This window comes from Crocodylus siamensis, chromosome 1, assembly GCF_052110815.1.
Source record: "Crocodylus siamensis isolate JL-2025a chromosome 1, ASM5211081v1, whole genome shotgun sequence".
Classification (NCBI taxonomy): Eukaryota; Metazoa; Chordata; order Crocodylia; family Crocodylidae; genus Crocodylus; species Crocodylus siamensis.
The window spans coordinates 118,603,125-118,627,176 of record NC_143395.1 but is presented as its reverse complement, the minus strand read 5'-3'; the positions used below and the strand labels follow the sequence as shown (position 1 = coordinate 118,627,176).

Sequence of the window (24,052 nt, the reverse complement as noted above, 5' to 3'; positions counted from 1 at the left end):
TTAAATCAGTTTTGTAACCAGACAGACATCCCAGAAATGCAGGCATGTGCCTGCAGTGGCTCAAGCTAGAAGCCAAGGCGTGCTAGAGCAGCCCTTCCTTCCTTCCATAGCATGGAGCTGAGGAGGGCATGGCCAGGCTCAGCAGGATGCTGTGATTACCCCAGCAGGGAATAGATAACAGTGTTTATCACCTGATTAAGAAACCAACACAGGGACATTACCAGCTACTTGTTGATTCTATCTGTTGATGCAGCAGGACCATAGCCAGCATGTGGTCTGCTGGCTAATACACAGACACCTCCACAGCACAGCACAGCACAGCACAGCATGGAGGGAGGACGGGGAAGGGATTCCTGCTTAGCAGGGAGTGGTGGGGGGAGGGGAGATGCAGCCTACAGTTTCTGGAGCTCCAGCTAGGGAGCAGAGGGGAGGGGCCAGCCCTGCTGTGGAGCAGAGAGCCCCACCCAGCCCAGAGAGCACACTGGGATGCTGGGGGTGTCTGGTTTATCTTCAACCAGTAGGGGTCTGGGACAGACATTGCATAAAGTATGGTCAAACCAGTATTGCATACAATATTGGCTCGAGCCAGTTGAAGTCTGATACTCCATTCAACCAGGTTTGGCTGAAATTGGTCTGAGATATTCTCAAACTGGTTTATGTGCACTAAACATCTGTTCTGTTACAGGTTTAAACTAGTTTCTGATCACTTAAACCGGTTTGTGTATAATGTCTGTCCCTGAGAAAGTGGTAAGGTTTTATTATTTCATGGACTGTTACCATCATTTAGAGAAAGAGAGTGAAGAAAGGAAACACTGGTTAAACTATTGCCACTGTTTTGCATACTTAAATAATAACAAGACACAATTCAGGTCTGTGATTATTTAACAATTGAGGTTTCAAGTCTGTGAAGCCCTGGTGTTCAGCTATAGTGTTTATGGTGTGCCCATAGAAACAGACTTCCACAACTTGTGCACCAGTGCTGATGAGGTACAACCTTTATTTTTATTAATGCTTGCAGCGTTGATTGGAATTTAGAATTTTCTAATATAAAACATAACAACAAAAAACTTTCAAGAAGCTTGAAAATATTTTATTAATTTATTCCAGATTCATTTATTCCAGCAATAGCAAATGCTAAGTATTAATCCCATAAAAAAGGTGGATCCATGGATAGAAACGTTAATGTGAGTTGCCACTCAGTTTCTAATTTGCCCAGATTTTTTTTTGCCAAAAGCAGAAAAAAAAGCAGTTCAAGTCTTTGCTGGAGAGAAGAATGCATCATAAAAAACTGGTCAAGGGGGCAGAGTCTGGAAGAGAGCCGGGACACTTGCAGTTCTACTCCCAGACGTGTAACTGACTCACTGAATGACTAAGGAAATCACCTGGCTTTTTTGTACATCACATTCCACACTGGTAACCCTAAGATAACACCTGCTTGTTTGTCTGCAAAATGCTGCGAAGAAAGAGCCTCTAACAGTTTATCATTGCTTCATTTCCTTTCTCCACCCAAGGTTTATCTTTGGAGATTCCTGCAGCTTTTTGTAAAGACTTCACAAATATCCAAATCTTTTATAGCAGCATGTTAACAAGTGTTTGTACATCATCATGAAGAATGATTTAAAAGCTTTTTATGTTCTAAAACGCTTTACAAACTTGCAGGCATGCACAGTCATTACACAGGTAGCATGCACTAGTTAACCAATCAGACCCCTGCAATGAGCAACTTTCACTGCATGTTGCCTTTCCTAAATTTTTTATGTTCCCATACAACAGAAGACTTCTCAGGGTAGACCTTGTCTTCTTTTTAAAGAACCATGCATACCCATAACACTATAAAAATCATAATATTTCTTCCTTTTACTTTAAAGAATGCAAAATATCTAAGCAGCATTCTGAGTAAAGCAATTGAAAGAAAAGTAGCACATAAAGGGTGGGATTCTGAGAAATGCTCACCAATGGCTGGATAGCGAGCCACCCAGGGGTGGTTCGACAGGGTGTGGCAGCGCAACTGCACCCTCCCTTTGGCTATGTCATATGCAAATCCCAGCCCCCGCCATTCCTTCCTTCCTTCCTTCCCCCTGATACTGAGTTCAGTGGGGAGGGGGAGGGAGGAGAAGGACAAACAGTGGCAGTGCTTACGCCCAAGGTTTCAGGGTCACGCAAAAGCAGGGCCTCTATGGAGCCAGACACTGTCCAAATCTGCTGGTGAGCTCAAAGCACACTGTTCAGGCAGAGCTCTGGCAGGAGCCCAGGGCTAACCAGGCAGGGAGCACAGAGCTCACCGAGTGTGCACAGTATAGTCAAAATGTGTGTGTATGTGCATGTGTGTGTGTGTGTGGGGGGGAGTTGCACCCCACTGCCCTGTTCCTGGATCCACTACTGAGCAAACCTGAAGGCAAAGTTCCAGTGATTTCAATAGGAGCAGGGTGGGGACAATGCTATGAGCTTTTGAAGACAGTGTCTAAAACCTGAAAGAAAAAATGGGTGAGGAAGCTGCAAATGACTAGTTCAAACGCTTTCACAGATATTTGTGTTGGGGAGAAAAGAAAAGAAAAGAAAAGAAAACAAGTGAAAATGATTGGAACGCTTAAGTAGTGCTTGGTAAGTGACACATGCTTGTCTGGAAATTGCAGGCTCCATGGTCTCAGCTATCTTAACTGGCTTGCCTGGTACAGACAACTGAAGAGCAGAACTAGTTCAAGTAGGAAAAGCGGCATGCACTTAAAAAGCAAAATACCAAAACAGCCCCCATTGCCTGCACACAGTGCATTCAAAACAAGTAAAATACAGAGCACGTGTGCATATAAAATGTGATTTAGAAATGGATCATTAAAATAGATCAATCTCAGAGTGTCTCACTGAGAATCTCTACCAACAACAAACTCTTTAAAACCAACTAGTGCTATGGAGTCGGCCTTCACTGAAACAGAACAAAATTAGCTGTGGTAGAACTACATGTAAAACTTGTTTGTTGTGAGCAAAATTTCTCTGGGAAACAGAGGGTTTTTTTTAAAGAATGACTCCAGAAGAACTGCTTTTCCTGCGAGTGCACAGTTCTACCTGCACTTCAAGTAGTCCTGTGTGGCAAGATGCTGTTGTAATACAGTTGTAATGTGGAGCATAGCTTAGGGCAGTTTAAAACAGAAAAAAAACATGAAAACTTTCTGGGCAAAAGTCCTTAGCTACAATTATCTGAAAAAATTGTTCTTAAACCTTGCTAGCAATTATCTTACTGAAACATAATTTTACTCGAATGGGCACAATCAGAGAACATTTAGGTTGCTCACAGATGTGGAAAAACCCAGACAGAAAAACAGTGCTTTACCGGAAGAGGAAGCGCATTAGTTTGACCTGGCTCCCCAGTATCTGTAGAGATCGGGTGCTTCAATGGGGCTTTTTGGCTATTAGATAAAAGCGCTGAAAAGCCCCGCTGAAGTGAACGATCAATACAGATGCTGGGCTAGCCTGGTCAAACTAACGCGATGCCTCTTCTGGGCATGCACTACGCTTGGCATGGGGGTGCACCGAGATGAATGTAAAATGCTGTTTGGTTTTTTTCCCCACGTCCGTAAGCAGCACTAGAGTCTAGCCCAGCATACGCTAAATTTTCAAGACAAGCCAATCTTTTTAAGCAACATGAAATTAAGTCCCATCTCTTCTCCCTAATTCTCTCATATTGGGGGACCAAGTTATAGCATAATAGTCCCCAATAAATTAACTAAAGCACAGTTTGGGTATATATTTAAAACAAGCTTTAGACCCTGCAAAACTAAATCAGGTCAGGAATTCTGTGTTGTAATGAATTCTCAGTGTAAATAAGACCACAGAGAGATTGTATAAGCTTGTAACATACAGATGTGAGTAAGCAGGGTGGAGCACGGAGGTGCAGAATATGTCATTGGGGAAATAAAACTATTTCTTGTCATTATTTCTTATTTCACTGTTTTTGCTTAGAAGGACAATGGTCTATTGTCTTCATGAGCTCCATTGTTTAGTTGTTGCTCTTTTCATTTTTTAAATGAAGGAACCAGCAGTTGGACTCAGTGAGTGTTTCCTGAGATGGAGCCATTTCAAAAGCTTACAAGCTGAACACACTATTCTGTGTGCTTTTCAGAATCCTCTATTTTAGTTTTGGATTGCTGCAAGGCAAAAAAAACAAAACCAAATTCAAACAAAGGGAAAGCATCTGATGGCTCGAGAGCCCACAGTTCAAGATTCTACTCAGCAATCTTTTGAGTGCTCGCTTGAATGAATGTGCAATTCAACTATGAAGCTAATTCAATTTTATACGAGGGTTAAAAAAAATGCAAAGCAGAGTCTTGACTGACCCTAAATTCTGTCTCCAGGCTCCAAGGATACTTTGCCTTTATGACCACCCATTGTTTCCTTGACCACAGACAGGATATGCGCTGTATAGAAACCAGCACGACAGAATCCCCTAGGCATAAGCCTGAATTGAATGCACCCAAGGACACAGGTAAAAAGCCACCTCCTATTATAACAATTCACCCCCAGCATTACCACACCATCACATGGACAGCCTCAGTCTACCACACTTGTCTCTGACAGGCAGGAACTAAAGATTCAAAAAAACCCCTTTATTTAAATGTGTGGCTTAAGTTACCATACTACACTGTGTGCCCGTTTGTTTGAAAAATCAGGTCCTAGCAAACATGCAGCTCTTGAACATGAGGTTAGCAAACAACTGCCTACATTTTTAACTATAACTTGCACTTATTGATCAGAATAGAGCAAAAGCTGAGGCAATGAACCAATTTATTAAAACAAAGAAAAGAGAGGATTTGGGGATTTTAGTTTAACCAGACCATGCATGGCAACAGTGATGTCCTGGCATGATGCAATCTCAGAAAATGCTACAACTGGACTGGATTAGTGTCACCTTTGGAGGGACAAGACATTGGTCCATGTCCAGAAATAAGTGGAAGGGATCAACATTATGTAATTGGAAACCTTGAAGAGGCTTAAAAATTAACATTACTTCTTCAGACAGACCAGACAGTATGGAGGTAAGGGACATCACCGGCCCTTATATCCAGTGAGGTAATCATGAGTACTGGATTGATGACAGGCAAAGGATCTTCTGAATAATGAGACATTTTTGGATATTCTGCTCTGCCAGGCGAGATTATAATGATAGCAATGTCCATTACACTGTGCAATGGAGCTCACTAAATGAATCAGCCCAGAAGAATATATGCATTAGAATAATGTCTCTGTTTTCAGACAGACACTTGAATAGCTAGTCATGAATAAGGAAATGGTGTTAACATATGCCCTACTGTACCAGTAATTTTTTCAATAGGTGCATAAAAGTAACAGAACAGCTGTTTGTCCCCCACCTCCTTAAACTTCTCAGCTGTCTGAAAACTGCAACACAACATCATAAAGGTCTCCTGTTTAAGTCACTACTTCTGTTTGTAATTAAAATTCTGCCGTAGCTTTCCATTTTAGGGAAATCCTTCCAATTTTAACCTAAACCTTCCAAGGTAACAAAAAATCTAATTTACTGGGACACAATAGTGGAGGTTCACATTTTTCAAAAGAAGGGAACTTAAAATACAGTTTATGTCACCCTAAACAGGTGATTTTCACCCATATTTATAGCTGAAATAGGAAACAAAATGAACCAAAAATACTGATAAACTCTTTTGACAAATAAAAATACCCATGACTAGGAGACACACTGCAAGTGATTCAAAGCTTGCCAACTTATCAAGGAAACAAGTTTCATATAGGAAAATATCTTTACAAAATACGTGTTCTTTTCTCCAATATCCCTCTCATTTTAAATCTGTCTCTTCCTAACAGTGTCCCAAGAAGCACACTGACTGATAACTTAGAAATGTGCGGTTGCTTTGTGTGTAGTTTTGGCTTCTGAATGCCAGGAGATGAACTATATTCATTCAAGGGCAACAGGTTTTACCATGCAGTATCTTTTTGTTTATATTAATTTTTAGATAGCAACTGATGAGGCAAATTCTTTTGTTAGCAGCTCAAAACAAAAAAAATATAAAACCACAGCATGGAAAATTTCACCTCTTTGTTACATCAATTTAGATGTAACACAAACATTCATATATGTTAGCAATGGTACATATGGCAGATGACTTCTCTGCTGTAAACTGAGAATAAATTAGCTTGTAATATTTTATTCTTACATTTAAGATTACTTTTTATCACAAAAAATGTTTTGCAGGAAGAGTAGATTTTTGCTCTATGGTTTTCTTGATATCCTTCCAGAGGCATCTAACAGGCATACTTTGAATTCACTCTCGTCTCCTATTGCAGGAAACAGAGAAGTTGCAGTTTTGTTTTTAGAAATCTGAAAAAATAAAACAACAAGTATTATTGTAATTGTTCTTCATTAGCTAAAATAACAAGTCTTTGCTTCTTTTTTAAGGCAGGAAAACAAAATATGAGCATGAAAGCACAAGACGCACAATATTTGCAATGTTTCAATGGCAGATTTAAACAAAATGTTTAATTATCCCCCATGCTACAAACAGCATGTATATATGTAGCAAATTCATGTAATTCTGTTGGCAATAAAATACAATACACCAATTCTTCATAGAATCATAGAAGTAGGGTTGGAAGGGACCTTGTAGATCTTCAAGTCCGACCCCCAGCCTGGGCAAAAGAAAAACTGGGCTCAAATGACTCCAGCCAGGAAGGCATCAAGCCTCTTCTTAAAGACCCCCAGGGAAGGAGCCAGCACCACTTCCCTTGGAAGTTGGTTCCAGATCCTAGCTGCCCTGGCAGTGAAGTAGTTCTTGTGGATGTCTAATCTAAACCTCCTCTCCAACAACTTGTGGCCGTTATTCCTTGTCATGCCAGGGGGCGCTAGGGGAAACAAGGTCTCTCCCAAACCCTTCTGGTCCCCCCTAGTGAGTTTATAGACGGTCACCAGGTCCCCCCTCAGCCTTCTCTTGTGAAGGCTGAACAGGTTCAGGTCCCGCAGTCTCTCATTGTAGGGTCTGCCCTGTAGTCCCCGGATCATGCGGGTGGCCCTCCTCTGGACCCTCTCAATGTTGTCCACATCCCTCCTGAAGTGGGGTGCACAGAACTGGACACAGTACTCCAGCTGTGGCTTGACCAGTGTCACACAGAGGGGGAGGATCACCTCCTTGGTCCTGCTTAAGATGCACCTGTGGATGCATGACAAGGTCTGGTTAGCCCTGCCAGCCGTGACCTCACATTGTCGGCCCATGTTCATCTTGGAGTCAATAATGACTCCAAGATCCCTTTCTGCCTCCGTGCTCTCAAGAAGGGAGTTTCCCATCTTATAAGTGTGCTGCTGGTTACTACTGCCCAAGTGCAGCACCCCGCACTTGTCAGTACTGAAACACATCCTGTTTTTGTTAGCCCACTCCTGTAACCTATCCAAGTCTTGCTGCAGTCTTTCCCTCCCTACTTGCTTCTCAAAGAGTTTCCCTAGGATTGAGGTAAGACTGACAGGCCTATAGTTGCATGGGTCCTCCCTCCTCCCTTTTATAAAGATGGGGACCACGTGGGCTACCTTCCAATCATCTGGCACCTGGCCTGAGCACCACGAGCGCTTGTAAAGCTGTGCCAAAGGCCCTGCAATAACCCCAGCTAGCTCCCTCAACATCCTAGGGTGGAGAGCATCTCGACCCGCTGATTTGAACATGTCCAGCCCCTCCAGAAGCTCTCTAACCCGGTCCTCCCCAACCTGAGGTCTGGAGGCATTCCCCTCCAGTCCGTCTTGCATCACGGCAGGGAAGTCCCGGTCCCTGCCCAAGAAAACAGAGGTGAAGAATTGGTTAAAGAGGTCTGCTTTCTCCTCTGGCGCAACCACCAGATTGCCCAGAGGATCTTGCAGGGGCCCCACATTTCCCGGTGCCTTCTTCATCCTCCCTATATATTTGAAAAAGGACTTTTTGTTATCTTTGATTTTGGATACAAGTCCTAGCTCTATGTCCAACTTAGCTTTCCTGACAGCCCCCATATAGGCTCCTCTTTGGCGATAGCACCCCCCTTCCACCGGGTGTAGCCACCTTTTTGGCAATCAAACATTCCCGGACGCCCTTGGTGAGCCAGGGGGGTTTTCAGGCACTCCTGCCCCCCTTGCTTTTTGTTGGGATGGTCACCCCTTGGGCCCTGAGTATGGTCTCCTTAAGGAAAGGCCACTCATCTTGGGCACTGAGTTTCCCTGCCCTCAAGAACCCCAGCGCCTCTCCCACTAGTCTCCTCAACTCGTTGAAGTTGGCTTTCTTGAAGTCTAGGGCTACTGCCTTGCTGCAGGCCCTTGACACCCTGCGCTGGATGGTAAACTCCAGCAAGTGATGATCGCTATCACCCAGGTGGTCAAGCACCTGGAGGCCCCTTACCAGGTTGTTGCCTGTGGCCAGGACCAGGTCCAACAGGACATTTCCTCTGGTGGGACTGTGCACCTCCTGAATTAAGTGGAGGTCCTGTATCTTGGCCAGGAATGTCCTGGAATGGTCCGACCTGGCTGACTGTTCCTCCCAGCAGATGTCTGGGTAATTGAAGTCACCCATGACAACTACATCCCTTGCCTTAAGTGCCTCTACAAGCTGACCCGAAAATTCCAGGTCCAGCTCCTCCCCTTGGTTGGGGGGTTTGTAGTAGACCCCCACTGTTAAATCCCTCTCCCCATGGCCCCCTAGTATCTTATACCTATAATGCTTACTTTGTAATAAACAAATCTACTGACAAAGTTTAGTGCCCATATTTTTGGACTATTTTTTGTTCCAGTAACAAAAAATAATCAACAGTATGCATCTAAATAGCACTGATAAAGGCATAACATAAAAAACCTTTTGTGGTTTCAAATAACATTTTAATCAACTTAATTGAGGGGGAAAGAGCCAATGGGTCAGCACTTTATTACACAATCTGGATAAAGTTTAATGAAAAATTAAATATACTTATGCTGCAGATCAAGAGAAGCAACAGTAAGCACAAATGATGCTCACACACCTAAAGCTCAGTTCCATAAGCAAACTGGCTCTCTCTCTTCACATATTGATTTGCTAGCACTGAAGATCCAAAAATAGTCTCTACCGTTTATCAGCAAAATGATCCAGGGGAAATAGTCAACAGGAAATTAAAGCCCTGGTGTTAGTGTCTAACGACAGTTAGCAAAGAAAATGAATGCAGGAGTGTTAATGCAGTACAGCTTCAGTCTGGTAGCTATGTGGTGGTAAAGGGGTAAGATCACAAGCGAAGAAATGTTCTTTTCTTTCTTTCTCCCCCTCACCCACTTAGTGCCCAACCTCCCTCTCCCTCCAAATTGGATATTGGGTCCCACTTTGCAAGGTACTGTACACGAGAATAAAGATTGAGGCTAAGCTGAGTTTACTTTTTGTGGATGACTTGATTGCTTCTGTTTTTTAAAAGCCTAGAGTAGAAAGAGAGAGACAGGTCTGAAACCAGAACTCACTGCTGGCTGCAGCAGGCCCCCTTTCCTGGCCCATGCAGTTAGGCTCCTTCTTGCTAGCTCTCCTTCTATTCCCGTGACTCTTGGGAGCCCAATGGGTCAGCTTCAAAGAAGTGCTCTCAGGCAAACCTTGTCCCTGGTGACAGGGGTATTCTATTGGGATATAGCAGGTATGAGTTCAAACCCTTTGAGGCTGGGGGGCAAGAGGGGACACATGGTCTAGCAACTAGGCTAATCATGGAGAAGGAAGATAATGTAATTTAGTCGGTAAATACAACTGTCTACGCAGATATCTATCTGTTCAGGGCAGACAGCCTGCTAAGATGCATGCACCGTATACAAATCAGGAGAAAACAAAATTACAACTGGACAGATGCATCTTCACGGAGGTTGAATTTCCCCACTCAAAAAGAATGGAGAGCAATGTGCTCCCCAGCTAAGTGAGGATCGATCTCTGGAGGTGGATCAGCACTTTCCAGAAGAATGAATGGGAGGACTGTGATTTTACAGGGCTAAACCAAATGCCCCCCCCAGGGCTTCTTACTAGCTTCTCTCTGAAAGCGCAGGAGAATTACAACTTCACCCAGGTGAAGCAGAACATCTACACTGTCGTTGGCTGTGCAACCCAGGACTTTTCTAGTAGCTCGATCAGTGATGGTCAGTGTTTTCAGACTCAAGCCACCCTTTGTTAAACTCAAAGCACCCATCAGAAAAGACAGCTCTGAGCTTTCACTCACTTTCTGACTATGAAAAAATAGAGCAATTCTGCTGCAAAGAACTCAGAAAGACCACAACAGGTCAGACTTATTTTGACACAACAGGTTCCTATATGAATCCTCTGGGTTTATCTCATGAATCACATAGGTGTTTGCACATCTAACACTATTAACACTGAGTGGCACCCTGAGAAGGATCTCACAATTTCCTCAGTGAGAATGACTGAGCTAGATATCAAATACTGAATGGGTGAAACAGAATTTATCCCAGTATTGTCAGATAACATTTTTCTACACAGGCTATCATTAATCCCTAACATGCTAACAAAGGCTGCAGATAAATATAGAGCGAATTCAGCAAGAAGTAATGCAAACTCTTGCAAGATACGAGCATGTACAATCAATTACAGGGTACATGCCCCAGTCCAGGTGAAAAGACAAGAGATGCTGCTTGACATCTTTTTCTAAGCACAGAGTAATTTAGTTGGTTACATGCTCTAAATTACTCTAGGCACAGACTAATTTAGTTAGTGATATGCTCACTGTTTTAATAATTTCTCACATTTTCCCCATACAAACAGATTGGAGAATTAGCAAAGGTTAACAGGAATTAATACGGTAACACGTGGATGCAAAAAATCAATAAACAGTTCTTAAGATGGGGCTGGTATACACTGAAGCTTTAGACTCTCCCCATTTCCTTAAGGGAGTCTTTCAATCTTGTCTCCACTTGTAAGGAATGCTCCATCTCCAGCTCCCCAAATACTCAAAGCCGCCCTTCAGAGACACATTTAAACTAGACAACTTCCTTCAAGATCTGCCAGAGTGCTACGAGGTACTGACACAATTAATTTGTTTTTCCCTTTCCCAGGGTGAAAAGTAAACCATGCACCCAATTCCAGCTGTCTAAAAATGCTGGACTGGTACAGACTGTAGAAACAGTATATATATGGGGGGAAAAAGGAAAGGGGAAGAATGATAAATGGAGAAAAATGAGTAAGAGTCCATAAGACCATTTCTTCTGGCTGATTATGCTGGAATGATTTCAGACAAACTGCTTTCAAACAGTTCCCATTTTCTGCCATCAAGCTTCACATCCCTACTCCTTTCCCCCTCTCCAGGCTTGAAGCACCGCATAGGGTTTTCCACAGAAAGGCTGATGCTCACAACTCCTTTGGCAAAGCTTTGGAAGGGTCACAAAGCTTTGGAAGGGTCACAATATCAGTTTTCTAAGTTGCAAAGCATCCAGCTGCACATCGCATCTGGACAGAACTGCAAAATAAAAGAATATGACCATGAGTTGTAGGTGGCTGTGCCTTGCCAGATCACAAGAGAAGAAAAATGAAACAAGACTGTTAAGACGAAGTTAGATTCAGGAATAAAGAGTCACAACTGGGCCAGATGACTAGATCAAATGACAAAGTGAAAAGTGAATCCTGTAGTCTGCAGCACAAACTTCTTGTAACCTCTCTCTCCTAAAGTGGGTCTGGATCTTTAGTATCTTCAGAGTCAGCACACAAATAATGCAACAGCTCGCCCTTCTGCTTTCTCTCTCTGGCACAGTTACCTGCATATAAGCCTAGCCTTATTCCCCTGGTTGGTCTCTAAGAATCTCTGAAATAAGGTGAACACCTGTTATAGTGCCTTTGCTAAAGAAAAGTCTTTCAGCATTTCCTTCTTGAATACATCAGTGTGCAGGCTGAGTGGGGTGACAGTGAGATGAAGAATTATGAAGTAGTAGAGAATAGATTGGTTCCCTTAAGTGATCATTTCCAAGCTTTTAAAGATTTGGGTATTTTTAATTGTGTACTGGGCTTTTTGCAAAGAAAGCATAATACCAACAAGCAGGTGTTTGACTGAAAAACACTTTCAACACTTACTTGGTTGAAACAAAGGTTTTTTTGTTCAAATATATTCTAATATTCATACAAACTCCAAAATTAAAACAGTAAGTCTGGACTTTGCAGAATTTTGTGGAAACCATCATCAGCTTTATTAAGAGAGATAGACTGATGGAGGCCAATGCTTAGCTCAGTTTAGCAAGACAAACCATACAGCTATTCTGCTTGAAGCTCTCTATAAAGTCTCATGAATATGAGCCCTGTACAGTGGGATGTAGAAGGCATGTTAGAACAACGATTCTCAGCAAGACACGTGTGTTTATAATGAAACATCTGCAGTTCTTGGACTAATCTAGTCACTTCTAGTTACTTGGCAAAATACCATAATACTATAAAATTTACAATATGCACTGTGACCACAACAAAAGAGCACCAATTGAGCAGATAAAAAAATCACTATATCTGCTGGATCTGACACCAAATAAAACACATGCACACATACCTCAAAGGATTCTGTATCAGCTGTGCAGCAGCAAGTTCTACTGCTTAAACCTTCTTCCATGGGAAAATGATTTTTTTTTAATGACAATTTACAAAGCTAATACAGAACAACTTATGATAGCATGTTGAAGGAAAAGGGGAGATCAAAGGTAGGAGAAAAGATACGTATTTGTTTTGTTGTTGTTTATAAACTCATTTGCCACGTTTCCCTATCCTACATGTTCTTTTTTGCCTTGGGCTACTGAAAAGCACTAGTTTAATCAATTTCGTGTTCAAATCTCAGAACCAGGGAAGAAGGTGCACAAAGTCCATAAGGCAATAGTTTCTCTTTTACCTATTACAGCAGTTGACACTTAAATCCATACTTTATCACCTAAATAGCAATGGCCTGACCTTCACAATTGCTTAGCTTCTGCCACCTACAACAGTGGCATGCTGAGCATACTCATCATTTACATCAGGACACTTATCAAGGACATAATTGTAGGCACTTAACTTAAAAACCCTAGACCCACATTTCCAAATATTTTATGGTCATCATATTCTTAAAAGAAATGTGAGAGGCAAGGATTTCTTAGGGTGATATCATTTACTGGACCCACTAGACAGTTGGCATAGGGCAAGACAAACTTTTGAATGCAAGACTTGCATTTGAAAGCTTGTCAAATTCTATCCCAACTGTACAGTTGATCCAGTAAAAGATATTACCCTAAGAAATCCTTGCCTCTCAATTTCTGGGCCATCATGACTACATCACTTTTATACAACCTTAAAAACATTTAGCCACAGGATCTCCCCTCTTTCCCCCTACTCCCTATGGTTGATGACATCAACATCTCCTCAGGAGATAAATATTCTTACTCTACATGGTTAGATGCATGCAATTTCTAAAAGTCTGATGAGAATGTTTTTTTTTCTTCAGTTTAGTCAACCGTTATTCCCTTCTCAACACAAAAATGTCACCCAAATTTATTAGAAACCAGGGTTAATATTTTCACTCTGTGTGCTACTCCAAAGCCAGGTCCTTTGCAACTGGCAGTAGAACAGTTGGTTTGCTTTTTGTTTTTACTTAATCTATTTATCAAAAAGGAAAATATATATTTTTCCCCGGGGGGTATGACAAACTGGTATGAGACTGCTAGGCAAACCCATTGGCGGGACCACTACTTGACTTTTAGCTTCCTTGATTTCTTGGAGTCTCAGAATAGCAGAGACTCTCAATGCCTGAAGAAGGGTGATTGTACCCAAAAGCTTGCCAAGAACTTTTTTCCAACTACTCAGGTGGTCTAATAAAGGAGATCGCATTTACTCAAAGAACGCTTCCTGCCTAGTTTTTATGACAGGATTTGGCAATCATTTGATTATTCAGAGGAGCACATGACATATTTCTGAATGAAGCTCGATCAGTTGTTACATAGCATATAATAAATAGTTCCTAAGCAAGAAATAAGTTGTAAAACAGCAAGAAATGTTACATATAATTCTATACAGCAATAAACTACGAATGGCACTCTAAACAAAAGTAATAATTGCCTATAGATCTGCCTATAAAGTTCATACTGATGTTTTATTATGTGTAAAGAAAGGGAATTATTTTACACTGGTTGGCATGATGCTAAACTGCAGCTGGTATACTGTATTCAAATTTGATAACCCCATTGATTCTAGAGGAGGGACAGAGACAGAAGAAATTAAAAAAACACTGAAAAGAACAGGAGGTCTGAAAAACACAACTTCTGAGGAAGGCTGAAGAGCTCTGAGCATGAAGAACCCACAAAGAAGGAGAAAGAATTGTCTCAAACTATGTACTGTCATATCAGATGGAGTACAGCAGGGGGTACTTGGGAAGGCCCTAGGGGGCATGCACAGGCAGGGATGGAGCGCCGCCACCCACCACCCCCTGCTGCCGCCTCTCAGAAGCAGGGCTGGGGCAGAGCAAGGGCAGCAGCACCTCTGTGTGGGCCACACAGGTGCCGCCCAGCCAGTCAGACATGGTGGGGAAGCTGGCACATGGTGGCAGCCAGCGCCGCCATCCACCACCCCACGCCGCCACTCCACATTTGGCCATGTGCCCCCCCGTCCAGGCACAAAGCACAGCCCCACTCCAGCTCTGTGTCTGGCCGCCGGGAATTGAAAACCCCTGGAGTAGAGGGATCATTTGGTCTCAGTTTGAAGCAGAAGTAATAATGGTACTTATGGTGCAGCAAAAAATAAATAATGGTAAAAACAGACTGCCAAAATGGAATAAATTTTAGAGGAGATATTCAGAGTTAGACTGTGCCTCTCCCTTTGGGATGATATAGGATGGAGGTATTCAACTGGCTGCAAAGGAGCCCAATCGTTAGCTGGTATAACTTGACACAGCTCTACCGAAGCCAGTCAGCCATGGCATTTTATGCCAGTTCAGGAATTGGTACCAGATCTGTAATGACACACACAAAGCCAGTTCCTTACTTCCATAATTTATTTTCTCTGAACACCAGCTAAGAAAACAGTTGTCAGTGCTGACAGTTATATATCACCCACCTGAACTTGGATCTTGCTTCTCAGAACAATCCTTTTACTTGCTGTGTGACAGGGTCAAGGTCAATGTCATAGAAACAAGGCCTTGTAGGCAGTCCTGGCATGGTGCTCATCTGTGGGAACAATGAAACCAAGTTAGATTCCTGCAAATGCAAGAGGATAAGTGCTCTGCACATATATACCTTTGATGAAGTGAAGGGCTTGATTGTTCTTCGTGAACTCATAACTACAACTGTAATTCTTATGTTTTGTTTCTTTAAAAAAAAATTAAGCCATCTGCTACTTCAGTTCATTTTCTAAGACTGAGTTGATGAGCGAAAGGAAAGAAGAAAATAAAAACTCTGAAAAAATAGTTTGATAGTACACTGGCAAGAAATGAGAGTGAACTTCCTAAACAAAACAAAGGCACTCAATTTATTTTTTATCTCAAGAATATTCATCTACTTAAAGCAATGATATTGGGAAATCTGGAAAGGGTGAAGGCAGTATTATGGGAATTCAACAGCCCATCTGTTTGAATGAAAAAGAACATGGCAAAGAATAAGTCATGATGCCTTCACGACTCGCTACTTAATTAATAAATCAAGATGATTCACATAAATATGCATGAATTATTGGTGAATCCAGTTCATCATTTAGGGACCTTCCAACCTCTAGAACTTCATTTTTCACAAGTGTTCTGAATACCAGTAAGTCACAGAGCTGTAGTGGGAATCCCAACACAGAGGCAGTGACATTTCCAGCAGAACCACCAACCCCAATCTATTTACACAAGCATAAAGCTGCAAAAGCAAACTCATTTAAAATAATTCAGTATTAAAGCCATTCTGCATAGCTTTATCTTTAAAAATACGAGCTGTCCCAATGACTTAAAAACATATGATTATCTCCAATTTCAAACAAATTATTACTTTTGTGTTTATTTTTACTTTAGTGACACCTTTCAAACATACCTAATGGTTTTAAAAGTTGTCAGCCCTACTTTCAAAATGATTTAGTTCTTTAGGACCCCAAAGTCACTTCTGAAAATGGGGCCTAGGAATCTAAGGGTGTGGACAGATCATAGAAAGTTAGGATTGGAAGGGACCTCAAGAGGTCTAGCCCAATTCTCTGCTCAATGCAGAAGTGTCCCCAACTAGATCACCCCAAAGCTTTGTCTACCCAGGTTTTGAAAACCTCCAAGGATGGAGCTTCTATCACCTCTCTGGGTAACTTGCTCCAATGTTTTACTACCCTCCTAGTGAGAAAATTCTTCCTCATATCTAACCTAATCTTCCCTTGCTGCAACTTGAAACCACAGCTCCTCATTCTGTCATGTGAATCACTGAGAGAGAACAGTCTAGCTCCATCCTCTTTTGAACTCCCCTGCAATTAGCTGAAGGCTGCTATTAAATCCTGCCTCAGTCTCCTCTTCTCTAAACTAAATAAGCCCAGCTCCCTCAGTCTTTCCTCATAAGTCATGTCCCTGCAGCCCCCTCACCATTTTTGTTGCCCTCTGCTGGACTCTCTCCAATTTGTCCACATCTCTTCTGTAGTGGGGGGCCCAAAACTGAACACACTACTCCAGATGTGGCCTCATCAGTGCTAAATAGAGGGGAAGAATCACTTCCCTTGACCAATGGGCAACACACCTACCAATGCAGCCCAGTATGCCATTAGCCTTCTGGGCAGCAAAGGCACACTGTTGGCTCATATTCAGCTTATTGTCCACTGTAACCCCCAGGTCCTTTTCTGCAGAGCTGCTGCTTAGCCAGTCAGCCCCCAGCCTGTACTTGTGCATGGGACTGTTCCATCCTGAGTGCAGGACTTTGCACTTGTCCTTGCTGAACCTCATGAGACTCCTTTTGGCCCACTCCTCCAGTTTGTCTAGGTCACTCTGAATGTAACATCTGAAGTGCTTCAAAGGTTGAGCATGTACATCTGTCTTCAAAATGAAGTGTTTCCTGTTGTGTGTGTTTACTCTGTGGAAGTTGGCAAGGGTGGGCTCATTCATCCAGCATCCCACAGTACTCTGCTCTCTACCCTGCCTCACACTGAGGTAATACAACAGAATGTCAGCGACTGTCAGAGGCAGATTAAGGTTTATTGGGGACCTGGGCAAACAAAATTGGAGGCTATAGTGGGGCGGGAAGGTCCCCACCTGGTGCTAGCAGGGGAGGCTGGGTGGATCCTGCTGGGCTGGGGGGCACATGCCCACCTCTCGCCCTGCTCCCCTTTCCTGCTGGAACACACTCACTCACTCACTGCACACGGACACAGACACAAACTCCCTCTCCCTGCCATGGACACACAGGCAGACATCCACATTCTACTCTCACTCACTGTGCATGGATACACAGACACAAAGATACATTCCCTGCCCTGCGCACACACACCACACACACACAGACTTTCCCATTACAGGACTTGCCCTCTCCTCTTCTCCCAGCTGATCCCTCTGAGGATGTTTCTCCTCCCTGCTGTGCTGCAACCCCAGCCCAGAGGCTTCCCTAAGATGAGGTGGTGGGGAGCAGAGCCTGCGGCACAGGGGCATGGCAGCACTGCCTTCTTCAGCTCCTTCTCCAGTGTGGCCAGGTGCGCCTGCAGCCTGGCGCCATGGTCACGCAGCACTGGCCACTGGTTTGGCTTACCGTGGGTCAGCACCAAGCCACAGCTATGCTCGCGTGGCCCCATAGCCCATGCCTTGCAGTGCTCCCGCCCCAGCCCTGGGTCCCCCAGTAGCAGTTCAGTCCCTGTCCCACTCCCTCCCTCACTGTGTGGGCCTTGATCTGTGCCCCCCACGCCCCTGCCCCCCATTAGACTTACTTGCAGAGGTGACACCCACCTGTGTTCCAGGCCATGCCCTAAGTAGGACCCCTTGCAGGCTAGACTTCTGCCCACCTGCAAGGGGAAACCCTGGCATCCAGAGACCCCTGGCCCTACTGGCCTGTGCACTGATCCACCTATGGTGAGCATTGTCCTGTGTGCTCTACCTCCACCATTTCAGAGTGCCCTCTCCCCCAAACAGAACTGGAAGAGGCACAAGGGGTTCAAGCCTTTCAGGCTTCTGATTCTGGCAGGTCGGGGCTCTGGGAAAGGTGAAGCAAAGTACCCAGAAGAGCATATACGAAACAGTGGCTCCATTCCCCTCACCCTGTGTGTTGGAGGGTGGTGGGGGTAGAGGAGCAGGATGTAGTAGCCCCATGTTGCACCCCCTGGCTGGAAAGCATGCCAGCACACACAGCCCTGGGGATTTTGAAGCATTCCAGCTTAGGGGCGGGGGAGGATGACTGCTCTATGTTCTCCAACAGATGAAGTGCTTCCTTCTTGAAACACTTTAAATGTTATACCCGTCCCTGCTCTCAGTCACTTAAAACATAAAATTCTTAATAATGGGATTAATAGGTTTATAACAACAGCAACAATAGCTTTATTGAGCTAAGTACTGTACAATTGTACAAGTAGTTGGGACCAACAAGGTCAGTAAAGGTGCTCAATGTGTTTGCTTGGATAAGATGTTTTTCCCCTTAAACCTTTGAGGAGGAGAAAGAAACCTGGGGTAAATATGCATAGCTCTGCTAAAGCCAATCATTTATCTGGCTCCAAAGGTCTCATTTTAAACTATATGTAGCTATCTTCCAGGGGAAACAATGTTTTATCTTGCCAAAGTAAAAACTGCACCAGGGGTCCCAAAAATTGAAAACACATGTTTGCTATTTTAGACCTGGTAAAAAAAGCAAATTCTGGCTGATGTAGTTCTTAATTCTTACTATACATATACTTGAATAAGATGACCCTGAATATAAGACAACCCCCTGATAATTAGATTCTATATATGGAAATTTTTCTGCCTCAAGTTTGTTCCCCCACACTGCTACTACAGGAAAATTAAATCTGGGGGGGCATATAGCCCCCTTGTCCTCTGCCCCCACACCTCTCTGTAGCCCCTTCTTCCCTTTCTTACTGTCAGAGCCTGCTCTCCCTGAGCACATGGAATTGAGGCAAATTTGAAATAAACATATGCAAATTACTACATAGACTCATTTAGAAATGGGAAAGAGAGGTGCAGCTTAGCTGTGAAAGTGAAGAGGTGCTGAAATGTATTCAATATAGTGGCTCACTGACTTGAGAGTCACCAATGAGGGGGACCACATGCATTACATATATGTTATTCAGATGGGCTGCCCTAACCTAGCCTCGCGGTAGGTTCCCATCAGTGTATATGCCCATTATAGGCCATTTGTTTTATAATCGCTCTCAGGGTTAGCTGCATTTAATCAATTTCATAGCTGGTTTCCATTCCTGAGCACAAGCTGATTTGGGAAGCAGTTTAACAATAGGCAATGTATTTAATGAGGATTTGTTGTATGTAAATGTAAGAGGGGATTTTTCCACCATGCTGACTGGAGGAAAAAAAATCATCTTGTATTCAAGTATATATCATAGTTTTACTCTATCTTCTATAATCAAGTCAACCTTAATTACTACCTCATCCTGCAACTTAGCTTATTATTACAATGGCAGAACAAAACCTGTAATATCCAGGTTTTCATAGAATCATAGAAGAATCATAGAAGTTGGGTCGGAAGGGACCTTGTATATCTTCAAGTCTAACCCCCTGCCTGGGCGGGAGAAAAAAACTGGACTCAAATGAGTCCAGCCAGGTAGGCATCAAGCCTCTTCTTAAAGACCCCCAGGGTAGGAGCCAGCACCACTTCCCTTGGAAGTTGGTTCCAGATCCTAGCCGCCCTGACTGTGAAGTAGTTTTTGCGGATGTCTAATCTAAACCTACTCTCCAACAACTTCTGTCCATTGTTCCCTGTCATGCCAGGGGGGCGTTAGGGGAAACAGTGTCTCTCCCAAACCCTTCTGGTCCCCCCTAGTAAGTTTATAGACAGTCACTAGGTCCCCCCTCAGCCTTCTCTTGTGAAGGCTGAACAGGTTCAGGTCCCACAGTTTTTCAATGTAGGGTCTGCCTTGTTGTCCTTGGATCATGCGGGTGGCCCTCCACTGGACCCTTTCAATGTTGTCCACATCCCTCCTGAAATGGGGCACACAGAACTGGACACAGTACTCCAGCTGTGGCCTGACCAGTGTCGCATAGAGGGGGAGGATCACCACCCTGGCTCTACTTGAGATGCACCTGTGGATGCACAACAAGGTCCGGTTAGCCCTGCCAACCGTGACCTCGCATTGTCGGCCCATGTTCATCTTGGAGTCAATAATGACTCCAAGATCCCTTTCTGCCTCCATGCTCTCAAGAAGGGAGTTTCCCATTCTATAAGTGTGCTGCTGGTTACTACTGCCTAAGTGCAGCACCCTGCACTTGTCAGTACTGAAACACATCCTGTTTTTGTTAGTCCACTCCTGTAACCTATCCAGGTCTTGCTGCAGTCTTTCCCTCCCTACTAGCGTGCTCACCTCACCCCAAATTTTGGTATCATCAGCGAATTTAAACAGGTTGCATTTCACCCCGTCGTCCAAATTGCTGATGAAGAAATTGAACAGTGCAGGCCTAAGGACCGAGCCCTGGGGGACTCTGCTGCCCACTTCCCCCCCAGATCGAATATGACCTGTCCACCACCACCCTCTGAGTACGACCTTTGAGCCAATCTGCAATCCATCTGACTGTGTAGGCATCAATGCCATGGTCGCCTAGTTTTTTTTAAATGAGGATGGGGTGGGAGACAGTGTCAAAGGCCTTGCTGAAGTCTAGAAAGACTACGTCCACGGCGACACCTGCATCCATTGCCTTTGTGACCTGATCAAAAAGGCAATCAGGTTGGTCTGACATGACCTGCCCCTAATGACACCGTGCTGGTTGCCCTTGAGCATCATCCCTGAAGCCGGCCCATCACAGTTGTGCTCCTTGAGGATCTTCTCAAAGAGTTTCCCAAGGATAGAAGTAAGACTGACGGGCCTATAGTTGCCTGGGTCCTCTCTCTTCCCTTTTTTGAAGATAGCTATCTTCCAGCCACCTGGCACTTGGCCCGAGCGCCACGGGCACTCGTAAAGCCGTACCAAGGGCCCTGCAATAACCCCGCTAGCTCCCTCAACATCCTGGGGTTTTTTTTAAATAAAACCTGAATATTCATGTATATAAAGCAACTCCACTTTTATTTCTTGGATTAATGTTATAGTAAAGAAATTCAGTGCATAAGACTGGTTACTACCTTATTTTACACCTAATGCTGAGAAACCCTCCCAAAACAAAACAACACTCATTAGATTCGTTACATTTCCTAGATCTTTTTAAAATGGTTTTGATTTTGTTCTTTGCGATTGCCATTACATTTAAAAGATAAAAAGAAAAGCTATCAGTTTCAATTAAAGAGATATAGCATCAAACAAAACATTAGAAAGATGCACACGTATTGCGTTGATTTGTGTTCTGGCCAAGGTGTGGACAGTAAAAAATATATTATTGCCCTCTCTCTGAGGACCAAATCTTGCAATTTTAGGGGGTACACTAATTGGGCTAATAGGATTGTCCCATCACGCCAGTTTCTTACTGGCCTGATTTAAGGCTCACATTTTGATATAACTGTGCTATAATAAAATCAAGAGTTACATGGACTGAGGCCTCCTCTGCTACTCCAATTTCTGGACAGATTAGAAATGACAACTCTATATTCTCCCAACTGTTCTGTAACTTATGAAGCAAATCTAAGACAAGTACACTCAAACACACAGACAGCTCTCATTCACCCTATACAAACACTACCTTATAATAGAAGTAACGTCTTAAAAATCACTGATTCTAAACTGAAGTGAAACATGTTTTAATAAATACTATGGCAAGTCACGTCAAATGCTGTGACAAATACTGAGAGCTAGCAACAATCAATGGAGATACTGATAATTGAGAATAATTAAATTATTCTGTTTTATACCCCAGATGAGATTCACAACTTGTGTTTCTACTTCCATGCAGAATAATACCCAACATATTTTTGATTGAGCGATGAGAAATGTTGGAATGTTAGGAAATGAAGACAGTAATACAGATTGTAAGACCATAGAAGAATGTTAACACAAGTGTGAAACAACCCATAAAAAAATGCTACGGTATAATATGAGTTATACTGTTATCTAAAACACAACACAGCAAACATCTCTTGACTACAAAGTCCAAGAGGAAGCAAGTGAAAATAAAATGCATCTTGCCATTTGCACCACTGTGCAGGCAACAGCCATCAGTGAAGGAGGTTTGCATGCATCTCTCTGCTGTTGCCAGTTGGATATAATATATAGTAGAATCTGGCCCTTTCCTTTATCATCCTTCATGGTCGAAGAGGGACAGGCTCTATGGCTTAGGGGCCATGACTGAATACTCTTCTCATGTGCGGGTCATTTCTCTGACAAACAAAATACTAGAGGGGACTGTTCAAGCAGGTTCTAAGTCACAAGTCAAGTCTTGATGGACTCTGAATTTACAGAAAGCAGAAGTCCTTCTTGTCCAAACACTTCCTTTCAGATGAGTTGAAAGAAGAATGTTTGTAAGGTTATAGGCTGGCTGCAACTAAGCAGGTACAACAGTTCCTCCTGTAAGTTGCGTGAACCTGGATCTTTATATATAGTGCATCTTGTTCAGCTGCCAGGGCTGCTGGACATTCTGTACTTGCTCACTAGATAAACGGAAGGAATTCAGTATCAAAGGTTTTTTTCAGCTCAAACACTGATCTTTAAAACTGAAAAACAGAACCAGACTTTCTTACTAATCTGGTAATTAGCAAATACGACCACCAGGAGAAACAAAAAGCAAACAAAGTTCTTTTGGTAAATCTGGTATCTTTTATTAGACCACATAAATAGTTGGAAATTTTTTTTCTTAGCACGCTTTCAGGTTTAAAAACCCTTAGTCAGGCCGAGAAAGCATCTGCAGTTGGTGTGCATGCTCTTCCTGGATGGAATGAATAGTAAAGAATGGCAATGAGCTGCAGTGTATGAACAGTACACTGTGGAATGAATAGTAAAGTTGGCAATGAATGTAGCAGGTAAATAGTAGAGACCTGCTACATTCATCCCTGTGTACCCCGGGGGTAATTGGGAAGGCCCTAAGGAGTATGTGTGGGCAGGTGGGGACCGAACACCACCCTGCACTGCCACTCTGCATTCAGCTGTGCACCATCCCCTGCCCCTAACCCCTCTCCATGTCCGGCCACATACCACAACCTGCCTCCCCCCCCTGCTCTGCATCCGGCTGCCAGGGTACACTTATTAACAAAGGTTGAAAACCCCTTCTCTAGAATGTATCATGGTGGCTCTATTTCAACACACAGCAAGGATACCAAAACAGGGGAGGGTAAGAAGTGAATGTGTTATTCACTCAAAACTACAGGTGGAATTTAGGGGGCAAAATAAGAAGTACTCATCCTGGAATTTGGCTAAGCATATGGCTATTACCCTTTCTATGGAAAAAATACAAAGGGATGGGACTTAAAAGGTTAAGCACATAATTCAATACATTTCAACATTTTTTCAAAGAAATCTCACATATCAAGAATTCACACAGTTTTAATCTTCTGCTGAAAAAGAAACTATGAGGGAAAATTAGGGTAAATGTGTAGGAACTCACTAGTACAGAGTCATTTGCCATAATATTTTTTCAGTAAGATCTCTCTGAACCCTGGAAAGCAACTTTGCAGGACTAGGCCAAAGGTATATAAAAAAAAAAAAGCAACAAGCTTAAAAAATATGTTATCAGGGATTATGTTATGTTATGCTTAAACTATTAACTTGAAATCCAACCCCAGTGAAAGTAAAGCATGATTTAGTTGAGGAAAAGAGTCTACTCTAATGGTTCTCTCTCTAAGGCATTTAGAATATTTGAAAGTTTCATGTCCATACATAGACAAAGAGGTACAAGAAACCTAATAATTACTTACAGGGACAGTAGTTGTAATTGCTAAGGAAGGTTTTTAGGGCTCTAACTCAGAAATAGCTTGCTAATATTGATGTATATCTAATCTGCCTTTTCAGGTCAGGGAAGGAAAAGTCATTTAGAAAGCTCTGCGTGTGTAACTGTATTGATTTCTGATGTTCTC

At 43.0% G+C, this 24,052-nt stretch overlaps 1 protein-coding gene across 7 annotated transcripts in view; it reads right to left on the bottom strand.

Annotated features, from left to right (window-relative positions):
* Positions 1-1,068: 1,068 nt before the first annotated feature.
* MTHFD1L (methylenetetrahydrofolate dehydrogenase (NADP+ dependent) 1 like) overlaps positions 1,069-24,052 on the bottom strand; it is a 276,590-nt gene continuing 253,606 nt past the window's right edge. For 6 of the 7 annotated variants that reach the window (XM_090041346.1, XM_090041382.1, XM_090041366.1 and 3 more), the window contains 2 exons: positions 15,030-15,139; positions 1,069-6,343 (listed from right to left, as the gene is read on the bottom strand). In XM_090041346.1, coding sequence (XP_089897472.1) covers positions 15,050-15,139 — 90 coding nt within the window. In that variant the 3' untranslated portion in view covers positions 1,069-6,343; positions 15,030-15,049. Of the gene's footprint in view, positions 6,344-8,707; positions 11,434-15,029; positions 15,140-24,052 lie in introns of those variants that run through there. The other variant, XM_090041357.1, reaches the window with a different exon arrangement.